Source organism: Schistocerca nitens, chromosome 12 (assembly GCF_023898315.1).
Source record: "Schistocerca nitens isolate TAMUIC-IGC-003100 chromosome 12, iqSchNite1.1, whole genome shotgun sequence".
Lineage (NCBI taxonomy): Eukaryota > Metazoa > Arthropoda > Insecta > Orthoptera > Acrididae > Schistocerca > Schistocerca nitens.
Genome location: NC_064625.1, coordinates 192,645,882 through 192,660,616, shown reverse-complemented (window position 1 = coordinate 192,660,616; position 14,735 = coordinate 192,645,882). Strand labels below are relative to the sequence as shown.

The following is a 14,735-nucleotide window of genomic DNA, read 5'->3' as shown; positions in this document are numbered from 1 at the left end:
TCAGTCCTTATATTAATTCTTATATTTTATTCTTACATACGTTCTGTGCCACAGGTCATCAGTCACGGTGGTGGCAGCCTGTGGCCAAATTTCTGAAACAGACGAGAGGTGCGGAGAACTCACCGGCCACGGCAACAGCCGACCGTCCTCCGGATCGAGACGATTCGGTTCGTGCATTATGTTGTCAGAAGATGTTCCGGAGACCTCTAAAGTCGTGTCACAGGTCAGAAAAGTAAGAAATTACCAGACATAATCTCGTTACGTACTCGATGCCACCTCGTACTATTGCGCCAGGTGTCAGGCTCGAACGAGTACCACAAATGTTATCTCGCAATGTTTCTCCCTTCTCTCGAACTCCACACGTCGATGCGCGTATCTTCAAGTATGCTCAGAATGGTGACTTTTACGGAAAAATGATGCGGTTTCACTCCCGTGACCACCGTCCTCGTCGGACACACTGCTACCGACATCTCTCACCGCGTCGACGTCGAGGGAAGCCGCGACGACGGTCGCCGTGTCGTGACGTTCCGGAGACCTCAAAAGTCATGTCACAGGTCAGAAAAGTAAGAAATTAACAGACGTGATCTCGTGCCCCCTATATTGTCCTACTATCCGCGTTGTGTACTCGTCCCGCTGCAAATGACCCGTAAACCGACTCGGCAGACGTGCTGCGGCTCTACGATCCTGTGAGGCTGAGGGAACGATAAATCTGTCCTCTCGGACATTACTTGCAGAAGCTCTGTCTGCAATGATCGATTTGTTACTTAAACGTGTGCCTGAAACATCCGAGAAATTCTATATCCTGGCACGTGTGCACGTATCTATTCACTCACTGAAAACAAAGCACAAATCCCTGCGCAGTTGACAGGCAGGCTCCCCGTGTTACGTATCGGGTGCAGGCGATCGGCTGCTAGCAGTTTGTCAAGATAAACTGGACAAAAAATAATACGATTAAACTAACTGAAGAATTTCGTGAAAGACGTTCGTTGTAGGATTCTACATTCTCCGATTACAAAAACCGCATTGCCAAACGTGATGCAGTTCACCAACTCGCACCTCCATTTCGCATTTCAGATAAAGAATTGGACAGCAGAATTCACAATCTGAGGTCACGATTGCTCCGTGAACTTAACAGACGTTCCTTCTCGAAGATCGGGAGAAGAGCTGTACGTATTGAAGTGGCACGCCTATCACTCGCTGCTATTCCTGCAGGATGTAAACAGACCGACACTTTCGAGTCTATTTCACTAATTTTAGATATCGAAATGCTATGCACGTACATTAAAGAGCGGTACGACTATTCGGTAGCTGAAAGCGTAATCTAACAGAAAGATATTCGGCAGGGGTTACAACTTCTCAAAAATTTGTATCCCTCAGTATGTCGTACTGAGCTTTCGTATTTACTGTAACCTCAATAACTAAACCGTTTACAGAGAAAGTTATGTACCAACCACCTATATTCCTTTTTCTGATAATTCTCCCTTTTTACATTTATACTGACAGTGTGGGTGCAAAGAAATAGAAGTTTTGCGTTGGATGCCATGTTCTGTAAACCTGATTGGCTACACGTTGCCAGTGAAAATGGTCACACCGGTTACTGCTGCCGGGTGAATGTCCCCGAACAAACAACAGAATGATCCCGAGTGTCAATAAACAACCTTGATGAAACTACGTGGGTGTGTAGAGGGGAAAAAATAGTACGATTCATATTTTTTTGTCTGTTCCCATTTTCACTTTTAAGGGGTTATACATGCCCTGAAAGGTAATTTGGCTTATTACATTTAGTGCGATGGAAAACTGGGAAAGCATCGCCACTCAGAAAAATGTTAATAGCGTGTACACGAGTTTTCAGAGCATCTTTCTATTTTAATATAGCATTTCCAAAAGTAGTAAAAACAGTAAAACCTTAGAATAATAAGCAACAGGTAACTAAAGGCATAAAAATTTTCAGTGAGAAAAACAGATTTCTGCAGTGCTGTTGTAAGAAATATAAAGTAACACAAGAATTCGCAGATTATTCAAGAGCCTACAAAAGACTCTACGGTATAGTAGTCAAAGAGGCAAAAATTATGTGGAATGACAATTTGATAAGAAACTCATCTAACAAAATGAGATCCCCGTGGAGAGTTACAAAGAAAGGAAGTTGTAGCTCAATGCCAAAGAAAAAGAATTATCACTAACACAAGAAGGCTCAAAAGTCACAGACCCAAATTCAGTTGTGGAAAAATTCAATGAATACTTCGCTTCACTAGCTGAAGACCTGATTCAAATAAACTGCCAAGGACCGGTCCCAAGTTTCTCCAGCAAGTCAGTGATCTCGGCTGCTATATGAAGTGGCCTTGATGAAGTACCTGATTTCATATTAAAAGCATGTGCTCACCACATAGCAAACCCCTTGGCAAAAAGTTTCAACCTCTCTTTAAAAACTGGTGTATTTCCAGATATTTTTATAATAGCAAAAGTTTCACCTCTGCTAAAAAATGTTCTTGTGAAAAAATATCGAACTACCGACTCGTGTCACAGTTTAGTTCCTTCTCAAAAATTCTAGAAAAACTCTTCTATGACAAGCTTTTAAGCCTCTTACAGCACAAGAACACGGTTTTAGAAAGTCTAAATCTACACAGACACCAATTTTCGAATTGTTAGATTGTATTTTAAAATCCCTTGATCAACACAAATTAGCCGCAGGTATTTTTCTAGATGTATCAAAAGCCTTTGACGGCCTGGACCATAACATTCTGCTCGAAAAATTAGAAAGATGAGGAGTAAGAGGTGTAGCACATAGCTGGTTGTGTTCATACCTAAAAAACTACAGGCAGAAAGTATCACTTCAGTACGAATTCAACAAAATGAATAAAACAAGAAACAACTCCTTTCTATCTAGCGAATTACCAGTAAAATACGGTGTACCACAGGGCTCAATATTAGGTCCACTACTCTTCTCGAGTCCCACAAACACTATCCCGTTTGCCGATGACACCAGCATATTGCTCACTGGATCCAGTCCAGAAACTTTGCAGCCCACAGCAGAAAGTTGTATGAAAAGACTTTCTGAGTTGTTCACAAAAAACAAACTCATTATAAATACTGAAAAAACTGTGTGTTGATTTTCATTTAATTCTTCCAACTACTCAAATGTCTCTTCAAGCACAGTTAAAAATATATCCCCTAGAAAATGTGTCACATAATTTTTGGGTCTAAGGGTTCAGCAAGACACATATAAATAACTTGTCTAGAAGACTAAAATTCTTAGGCCATAGCACACAGATGATAAAAGCTACGACAAGCAAAACAACAGTACTGCAGGCATACTATGCACAGTTCCACTCACTCACTAGTCTGGTATCGCACCTTTTCTGGGGATACTCAACTCACAGTGTAAAGGTGTTTAGAATGCAAAAAAGAGCTCTAAGAATAATTTGTGGACTTAAAAAGGTGGAGTCCTGTAAATCCCATTTTACGGAGCTCGGTGTTCTAAATGTTCCGAGTTTATTCATTTAGGAAACTATCTTTTTCAATAGGGACTACCTCCTGAAAACAGGCAAACTGCTGCAGAACAAAAATGTACACAACTATGGTACCTGAGGGAAATCAAATATACATCAAAAATATCACAGAACAACCACCTACCAGAGGAGCATAATCAACATTGATGTAATACTATACAATAAGATACCAGAGGAAATAAAACATGCTACTCATCCAATATTTAAAGCTTTAAAGCTTTCTAATAAAGCACTGTTTCTATTCTGCCAGAGAATTTCGAAATATGTAACAAAATTAATTGTAATAAGTACCTACTTTTAATTTGCCTACTATTTTGCTAATACTATGTATTATATTAACTTATCTTTGACCTGTCTAATATCAATTGTACAATTTGTGATGAATGAGAAAACTGGACCAATAAAAAATCAAATCAAATCAAATTAATTTCGAGAAATGAAATTTTTCGTATAACATAAATTAAAGAAGCTTTCGAGCTTCCCTATGTAATAAAGCTGGTTTCTGAAATAAAATTTTTTGAAAAGAAGCTGTACATAGTGTGTGCTGTCAGAGTATTTTCAACATACCTAATTAAGATATATAAAAGTGTAGTTTCAGCTCTCTAAGACTGCAGACGTGTGTGCAAGTTGTGTTTGCGTGAGTGTGTGTATGTGTGTCTACTGCTGACAAAGGCCTTAATGGCCAAAAGCTATGATGGTGTGAATCTTTCCAGTGTGCCTACCACGAATCATCATCTCCGCTACATGGTGAGTAGCGACTTTCCTTCTCTGGTATTGTTACATTCCATCCTGGATTTTACTTTGTAAGATATATAAACTTTCATTACAATTCAAATTATTTATTTCACTTATATTTTTTTTATTTTTTCAGTTGTTATTTTACATTCTGGTTCCTTTTCTTTCTTCGTTTAGCATTTCACGTGTGTGTATTTTGATAATTGAAAATAATAAGTAACTAATTATTATTATAGAAAATAATGACAATGATGATAATTTGTAAAGAAATTCTTCAAACATATGTTTTCTTACGGCATGCACATAAAATGAATGAAATTTCTTCATGTAATATACACAACAGAGAAGACAATATAAAACAAAATTCAGCAGGATTCCAAATTGTCACAGACGGTACTCAAAATATTCTGTCACGTATCGGGCATATTTCAATATATCGATAAGTCTCGGCGAAGAGAATTGGTCGTGTAGTGCTAGTGACTGCAGCTCGATTTCATTGTTTCTCAAGTCAAGACTGACATCACTTCCAAAATCGAAAGCCGTATACGTTCCACGACCGTACCTGTGCCGTCCAGCCTATTGCGATTGCCGTACGGACGAGTTCCTTCTCCTCACGTACAATGCTCTAAGTGGTTTTATCACATTGACCAGCTGCCTTTTCGTAGCTGTAAGAGAAAACAACGGTGAGTTTGGTCCGAGAACTTGAGAATTTCTTTTTGGAGCCTCAAATGTCCTCGTGACACCGTCAAAATGTCACTAGACAAACATCCGACCGAGTCGAAAGATATTTGGAAGCTCAGATTCTTGCAGTGGTCAGTGTGAAAGAACCGTATAGAACATTGTAACCGAAGACAGAGAACTCGTTCACTCTCACCTAGTGATCCCAAAGGGCTCGACAGCACAGGTACGGCTGTGGGGAGTATCCAGTTGGCAATGTTGGAAGTTTTTGTGAGAAGACTTTCTGATCTACATCTGCTGAATGATTACGATGTCAATCTCCACCTGAGAAACAATACGATCGAGCTGCAGTAGGCAGTATTTTGCAAAATTTCAAATTATTACAGAAGCTGATTACACAGTTTTCAAGAATATTAATTACACTTGACCTTTCATACGAAAAACAGTTTTTATATATTGTCTTGAAGATATTCCTTCTAAACCTAAACTGCCAAATTGTCTTTCAGGGTGTATTTTATCCCTTAAAAGTGAAATTAGCTACAAACAAAAAAATATGTACTGCACTATTTGGCCAAGTTTCATCGAGATCGTTTATTGACATTTGGGAACGTTGAAACTTCCTAGCAGATTAAAACTGTGTGCCAGACCTAGACTCAAACTCGGGACCTTTGCCTTTCGCGGGCAAGTGCTCTACCAACTGAGCTACCCAAGCACGACTCGTGCTCCATCCTCACAGCTTTACTTCTGACAGTATCTCGTCTCCTATCTCGATTTGGGAATGTTCTTACGTAAGTCTGCCTGTTGCAGCAGTGAACGCTATCGGCACAACACTGTTTCGCTACGCCTAGTCACGCTGCCTTGCAGTGCCATGCAAATACTCGTCTGCTCCGACTATTTAAGCCATTACAAAACCGTACAAAGTCATTTAGATCCTATGGAGCCGACAGTACCGGCAGTTCAGATCCGACGCCACCATTCGGCAGTACCGGCAGTTCCATCTCGGCACTCCACGCTGGCAACCCAGCCCAGTTTGTCCCGATCTTCACTGGCAGCACATCAGCTGCTGCATGCCAGCAGCAGCAGCAACAACGTCCCCACCCTTCACGCCGCCTCCTACTGCAACTCTAGGATTCATCGTGTAGGAACATCACACACGATGTCCACAGCAGAGACATTTCCGTTGTACACGCATCAAAAAAAAGTTTTGCATCACTTCACTTCCAAGACAGAAAATTGGAATAGAGATCAACATAAACATCATTTCTGCCCTTTTTATTGCTCGTGAAAACCACGCATTGCACGTTGTAGCACCATACAGCGAGACCTTCAGAGGTAGTGGTCCGGACTGCTGTACACACTGTTACATCTAATATTCAGTAGAATGCCCTCTTTCATTAATGCATGCCTGTATTTGTCATGGCATACTATCAACAAGTTCATCAAGGCACCGTCAGCCCAGATTGTCTCACTCCTCAACGGCAATTTGGCGTAGATCCCTCAGAGTGGTCGGTGGGTCTCATCGTCCATAAATAGCCCTTTACAATCTATCCCAGACACGTTTGATAGGGTTCACGTCTGGAGAACTTGCCGGCCACTCTAGTCGAGTGATGTTGTTATCCCGAAGGAAGACATTCACGAGATGAACACGATGGGGGTGCGAATTGTCATCCTCGAAGATGAAAGCCTCACCATTATGCTGCCGATACGGTTGCACTATCGGTCAGACGGTGGTATTCACATATTGTACAGCTGTTACGGCACCTTCCGTGACCACCAGCAGCGTACGTCGGTCCCACATAATACTATCCCAAAATAGCAGGGAACCTCCACCTCGCTGCACTAAGGCGTTCGGGTTGACCAGGTTGCCTACAAACACGTCTCTGACGATTTTCTGGTTGAAGGCATAAGAGACAGTCATTGGTGAAGAGAACGTGATGCCGATCCTGAGCGGTACATTCGGTATGTTGTTGGGCCCATCTGTACCACTCTGCACGGTGTCGCGGTTGCAAAGATGGACCTCACCACGGGCATCAGGAGTGAAGTTGCGCACCGTGCAGACTACTGCGCGCAGTCGAGTCATAAAATGACGTCCTGTGGCTGCACGAAAAGCATTATTCGACACGGTGGCAGTGCTATCAGGGTTCCCGTGAGGCTTAATCCGTAGACAGCGGTCATCCACCGGACGGCCCGAGCGAGGCGTGTCGTCGACAGTTCCCGTCTCTCCGTATCTTGTCCACATCGGAACGATATCTCTTCGGTTCACTCCGTAATACCTGGACACTTCCCTTGTCGAAAGCCCTTCCTGGCACAAAGTAACAATGCAGATGTGATCAAATTGCGACACTGACAGTCTAGGCACGACTGAACTACAGACGACACGAGCCGTGTACCTTCTTCCTGGTGGATGACTGGAACTGATCGGCTATCGGACCCCCTCGCGTCTAATAGGCACTGCTCGAGCAGGATTGTTTACATCTTTGGGCAGGCTTAGTGACATCTCTCAACAGTCAAAGGGACTGTGTCTGTGATACAATATCCACAGTCGACGTCTATCTTCAAGAGTTCTGGGAACCGGGGTGATGCAAAACTTTTTTTGACGTGTGCATATAGCCGTGTGGATATTCGTCCGAGGACATTTGGTTTAGTTAACAAACAGTTGTTCTTTTAAAGTGCTTTCGATCATTCTCGGTGCAAGTATACATCGGTTCCGTATTTGCAGTAGAGTTGTCGGATCTCGACCGATGTAAGCAGTAACATCATTCGTGCCTACATTTGACTGGTGGCCTGTAGAGGCCACAACCGTGCTGCTCTCATATCCCGACATGTGCCGACAGACATTTCTGCATCTTACACGAGGTATAATGCAACCTTTTCACGAACAACGTCTAATGTGATTTCTGAATGTGAAATCTACTGTGTAATCTTTCCTCACATACAGAAGGTAGTGGATTTACTTCTACTTACTCTGTGGGGTTACACTGAAATGCCAGTTGTTTGCATATCCAAACATTCAGTACCCTTCAAGCAAATTTGATGTTCCTCACGTTCCAGTTGTGTACCGTTGCAATTTTAATGGCCCCCAATGTGTTTTCATTTAATGGCTGCACTTGCGATTTTGAACACATTTTCAGTTATCACATTTATGAATTACTCATACAGTTCTTAACTCCTTCGCCAGTTACAGTTTCATTAGCTAGCCAGTTATTTTGTTTGAACTACACTACAAAGTCAGTAGCAGTGCTTACATTTCAAGCTGTTCCAGGCGGTAGATCTCAGAGAAGGCAGCAGCTGAGAGTATCCTTGCATCACAGACAGAGAGTTCCCGCAAAGCGGGGAGCCCGCGGCTGATGGCAATTATTGTCTCGTTGTCCAAGCCGGGTCCACACCATATATCCAGCTTTCTCAATCTTTTCAGCCCTCGACCCCTTAAAAACACAATTAAATACATAGTTAAAGTTGTGTCAGATTATCTTGTCTTTATTAGAGAAAAAAAAATGAGAGAGAGAAAATTTAAATGACCTGCTTTCAATTTGTTTCACATATACCTGACTCATCACCAACTGTCAACACCCAGACATTAATACGATCAATAAACAGGGAGGCAAAAAAACTGAAGATAGTGTCAGAGCAGCATAAGCAACATCAAACCGAGCAATATTTTCGAAATAATCAGAGGTCAGAAGGGCACTTATGATAAGCTATGGCCACAAAATTAAGGCGAGTCAGCAATGAGCGTACAAAACCTCCTCCAGGAAGGGAATCTGTCTGTGTGTGTCTACCAGTGTGCTTTTGTCAGAATAAGGTGTTACTCTCCTTGTTACAATAACAGTTAATCCAGTGTCTTACCACATTAGCTAGCCCTTAGATTTCATAACAACTTCACATCTTACGGTACTACATGTCTACTATCTTAGTGTAGTTCCATTTCTCCAACACAAATTATCATCTTAATAAATTAATCACAGTATGCTATAATTAGCACAGTCATGCATCACCCAGTAGACACCACAGAAAATTCGCAACAAACATTAGTACCCACAGGCAGTAATTTAAAGTTTGCCTACATTTGACTGGTCAGCAGGAACCATAATCTTCAGGAAATTTTATTTTTATTTTTTTATTTTAAGCGAATAGTTCAGTAGGACCAAATTGAGGAGCAAATCTCTAAGGTCATGGGATATGGCAGTACATGAAATTAAAGCATAAAAGTACTGACAGATAAAATAAAATGTTTATGAACCCAAAAAAAGACAAGCCATAAGTTTATGTAAACAAAATCAACAATATAACACAGGAATCAGCTTATTTTTTCAAGGAACTCCTTGACAGAACATGACAAGTGGCCCATGAGGAAGCTCTTCAGTTTCTATTTGAAAGAGTGTGAATTACTGCTAAGACATTTGAATTCTTGTGGTAGCTTATTGAAAATGTATGCGCCCCTTTCTGCACGAGAGTCAACGAAGTGCGACCCAAATGGAGATTGGATTTTTGTCTAGTATTAACTGAGTGAAAGCTGCTAATTCTTGGGAATAAGCTGATATTGTTAAAAATAAATGACAGTAAAGAATATATATATTTATAGGCCAATCTCAGAATGTCCAGACTAATGAACAAGGGTCGACAATAGATTCAGTTATTGCCCGAACTGCCTGTTTCTGGGCCACAAATATCCTTTGAGAATGGGAAGAGTTACCCCATAATATAATACCAAATGTCATAAGAAAATGAAAATAAGCAAAGTAAATGACTTTTTGTATCAAACTATCACTTATTTCAGATACCATTTAAATAGCAAAAATGGCACCATTAAGTCTTTAGACAAGATCCTGAATGTGGGCTTTCCACGATAGTTTACTATTTACCTAAACACCTAGAAATTTGACCTGTTCAGTTTAAATAATCACATGCCCATTCAGTGAAATTAAAATGTCAGGTTTTGTTGAATTGTCTGTTAGAAACCGTAAAGACCAAGTCTTACTGTAATTTAGCATTAGTTTATTTTCTACAAGCTGTGAACTTATGTCATGAACTGCATTATCTGAAACAGAGCCAATGTTGCACACAACATCTTTTACTAGCATCAGTAACACACTAAATTGGAAACCACATATTGAGGCATTGTCACAAAAGCTTAGTAAAACTTGCTATCTTTAAAAGACACAACCAGTGTAGATACCTTGAAGCTGGTGTAACATGCCCTGTTTGAGTCTGTCTTGAGCTATGGCCTAAGCTTCTGGGGAAAGAGCTCTGATTCTCTCACAATTTTCACGTTACAAAAACAAGTAGTAAGAATAATGAAATGTAAAAAAAGAACTGAACACTGTAAACTACTATTTCAACAGCTAAAAGTCCTGCAACTGCCATGCCTCTATATATTGGAACTAGCTTGTTTTACAGTACAGCACTTGGACGCCCTCGGCAGAAATGCAGACCGCCACACACGACACCAGAAACAAAACACAGTTACAAATTATAGCCCACAACACAAAATTATATGCGAATGGGGTTAAATGTATGGGCATTACAATATACAACCACCTCCCAACAGACATAAAAACAAGCAAAACCCCAAAAATAATGAGAACTAAATTAAAGGAATTGCTACTAAATCACTGTTTCTATTCCGTACATGAATTTCTTGAAACAAAATTTTAATTACTTGCAATAAGCTGTTTATTCAGTTGTAGATGTTTCTACTTAGTAAGATAATTTAATTATTGTATCTTATCTATATTCTGTCTGTATCTCATATATGTATCCTGCTATGTGAACTATGTACCACTGTCATCTCTCATCACACATCACCTTTTTTATATTTCGTCTATATATCCTATATGTATTCTGCTATGTGAGTTATGTACCACTACTGTCATCTCTCATCATATACCATCTTAACATAATTTTTCAAATTGACTTGTCCTATATCATGATGTGCTTTGCTGTACAAATTATATGATCTACAGGACCAATAATAAATCAAATCATATCCAATCAAATCAGCAAACAGAAATATTTTAGAATCACCTGTAATATCATTTATATAAATAAGCAACAAGAGTGATCCCAGCAATGATCGCTGGTGCACCCCCCATTTGACTGTACCCCACTCAGACCCCACCCTGTACACATTCTCAACATTGTGGATCATGATGTTTTGCTGTATTATTAAAATGAGAGGTGAACCAATTGTGAGCTACCCCATAACGGTCAACTTCTGCAGCAATATTCTTTGATCATCACAACCAAATGCCTTAGTTAAATAAAAAAGGATGCCCAGCATTCGAAACCTTTTGTTTAACCCATCCAATACCTCACAGAGAAAAGAGAATATAGCATTTTCAGTTGTCAAACCACTTCTAAAACTGAACTGTACATTTGATGGCAAATTATGTGAATTAAAATGATCAATTATCCTTACATTCACAGCCTTTTCAATAATTTTAGCAAACACTGATGCCATAGAAATAGACCTAAAATTGTCCACACGACCCCTTTCTCCCCGTTTATAAAGCAGCTTCACTACCGAATACTTTAATCGTTCAGGAAACTGACCATTCGTGCAGGAAAAATTACAAATATGGCTAAGTACAGGGCTAACATGTGCAGCACAGAACTTTAATATTCTGCTATGAGAGTCCTTAATCTTCAACTGGCCCAATCTCCCACTTGTCTGTATCACTGAGGAGTATTTCAGACGTCTCGGAAAGACATTTTCCAAAGAGAGTTATACGATTCCCTGTAGAAACTTAATTTTTGTTTAATTCACCAGCAATGCTCAGAAAGTGATTTTTAAATACTGTATATATATCTGACTTATCAGTAAAAGAAATATTTTTACTACAAACTCACTTTATGTTGTCAAACTTGTGCTGCTGACCATAATCTTCCTTCACAACTGACCATATGGTGTTAATTTTATCCTGTGAATTAGCTATTCTATTTTCATACCACATACTCTTTGCCTTCCTAATAACATTTTTAAGCACCTTACATTACTGCTTGTAATGGGCTATTGTAGGCCGATTGTGACTATTTCTAACATTTTGGTATAATTCCCACTTTGTTCTACACGATATCCTTATGCCCCTGGTCAGCCACACAGACTGCCTTTCACTGCTAGTACCCTGTTTAGAATGCTCCAATGGAAAGCAACTCTCAAAGAGCATGAGAAACGTGTTAAGGAAACATTGTATTCGTCATCTGTGTCATCAGCACTATAAACATCCTGCCAATCTTGTTCCTTAATGAGGTTTAAAAGACACTCCATTGCTGTTGGATTAACTTTTCTACATAGTTTGTAATTATATATAACATTTATTTGAGTGCAAAAGCCTTTTAGTGTTAAAATTGGTGCATCACGGTCTGAAAGGCCATCCATACTTTTACTAACAGAATGCACATCTAGTAATGAAGAATGAATAAAAATATTGTCCGAGGCTGTGCTACTGTTCCCCGCACCCTGGTCGGAAAAAATGCAGTCTGCATCAGATCGAATGAATTTAGGAGATCTTCCGACATTCTTTTTCTTGCACGATCACATAAAAAATTAATATTGAACTCACCACATCAACTAATTTTTGGTACTTTCCATAAAGTGAAATAAGAACCGTCTCTAGCTTGAGTAGATATGTTCTGAAGTCAGAGTTAGGGGACCTCAACAATTAAAAGTTCAGTTGCACTAAATTCAACTGCTCCTGCACAACATTCAAATACTTGTTCAGTGCAGCGCTGTGATACATCTACGACTCAAATGGAATGCTGTTTTTTATGTACGTGGCCACTCCCCCACCCTGCAAAGAATGCCTTGAAAAACAGCCACTTAATCTGAATCCCGGTAAAGGAAGCCTCTATTTACGTGGTGCTCTGATATACCGATCATTTCAGAGTCAACAACTACAAGCCGTTCACAAACTTTATCTCTAATACCTCTTATATTTTGATGAAATATGCTAATTCCATCACTACTCGGATACCTAACCTCCTTTGAAGGTGATTCCTTTGTTAGTGGGATTTCGTTTACCGTATTTACTCGAATATAAGCCGCACTCGAATCTAAGCCGCACCTGAAAAATGAGACTCGAAATCGAGGAAAAAAAATTTCCCGAATCTAAGCCGCACCTGAAATTTGAGACTCGAAATTCGAGGGGAGAGAAGAGGTTTAGGGCGCACCTCCAAATCCAAACAAAGTTGGTCCATTGTAATATGAGACACAATTTAGGTCGAATGAATGACGATACAGCTACAGTAGTTTGGTTCGAGTCGTAAGCTTAGCAGTTAAGCTTTACCAGGTAGCCATTGCTATGCGTCAGGCGCTCCGTCCGTATTTATACGGGTACTCTTCCTTTTTCACGTGCTTCGTCTGGTTTGAATCTATTGCTTATTTTGCTTCGATCTGATAAGTGCCGTTTTCTTTGTTATAGGTGTTTACGTCAATCTAAGCTGAAAATACATTACTGTACTGTGTCATGCATTGTTTGTCGCATTCTGATAGTGCGTGTTTACGGACTGTCGCCGCTCGCGGCATGGCTTGCTTTTGTGCGCGCTACTGCCGCTAACAATTAAAAAAAAAAAGAGAGAGAGAGAGAGAGGAATCGTCTCATTAGCGAAACAATGGCAAGAGACTGCTATTTGTTGTTACTTACACTGCTGTTTCTTTGATAATGATCAACAAGAACCAAATAATAGACTGCGTATGATAGGACATGTTCTGAACGAGAGGATAGCGAAAATTTTTCTCCGTTTGAAAATCTTTGCGGCCGCTTCTTTAGTACATCAAATTCTGCACAGAAATTAGAGTCATCTTAGATTTGAAAATCTAGTCAGTTGCCGTGCTTCATTTCTGACTGTGTCACTTAATACGAATATAAACATGACACGATACATATATTCTTCCGCGTTTGCTGTTGTCTCACTCTAGTTTCGTCGTTTATTAGGCAGGCAAGATTTAAATGAAATAGCAGCAAACACAAAAGAAAACATGGCAAAATGTTTATATTCGTATTATTCTTATGGTGAAGAGAATACTGCATGTGATTCACAATTCATAAAAGTTCCTATTAGCAACCATCTCTTCTCACAGATAGGAAAAATTTCAGAACGTAGAGTTGGCCATATTGACAAACATCCCAAACAGTCTTGCTAGTCGGATTTTCGTAGTACATTGAAATTCTGCTACATTCGAAGATGAACAATACGGAGTTTGTATTTACTTCGTTGGATAATATATGAAAATGCAGTGGTCGAAACTCGGGGCGGAGGAAAAAAGCTCGTCTTCCACCTTTTCTTTTTAAAAAAAATTTATTTACTGACGCAGAGGTTTTGGCGCCAGTATTTATCTTTGTGCCTACAAACCGTGCCTGTGTAGTGCTACATATATTCGACAGCAGAAGTTCGTCGTGGCGGCACCTACCAACATTTTTCTGAACTCCCGCTTGCTTTGCACTCGATTCTAAGCCGCCACCGGTTTTTTGGATTACAAAAACCGGAAAAAAAGTGCGGCTTAGATTCGAGTAAATACGGTAAGCAGGGATACGTATCAGCTGACTTCAATCTAAAAAAGATGCAGCTCTAACACGAACTACTACAGAAATTTTTGCACGAGTGATCCCACCACCACCCACTACACTGTCACCTATAAGCTTTGGCAGCCTCCCCTCTCCATACCTATTGGGGTGCAGGCCACACCTAGTGACATCCGACCTACTGACAGACTCGACTGGCAGCACCGCAATGTGATCCGTGCCCCCTCCACCAGTGCCTTCTCCAGCCCCACGTTAACACGCCTAACGGCAACACTATACGACGAGGCCCGTCGTG

The 14,735-nt window shown here is 40.3% G+C and overlaps 1 protein-coding gene across 1 annotated transcript in view; it reads right to left on the bottom strand.

Annotated features, from left to right (window-relative positions):
• LOC126215358 (uncharacterized) overlaps positions 1 to 14,735 on the bottom strand; it is a 121,399-nt gene that overhangs the window by 20,015 nt on the left and 86,649 nt on the right. The window contains exon 6 of the mRNA XM_049942049.1: positions 8,165 to 8,344. Coding sequence (XP_049798006.1) covers positions 8,165 to 8,344 — 180 coding nt within the window. The remainder of the gene's footprint in view (positions 1 to 8,164; positions 8,345 to 14,735) is intronic.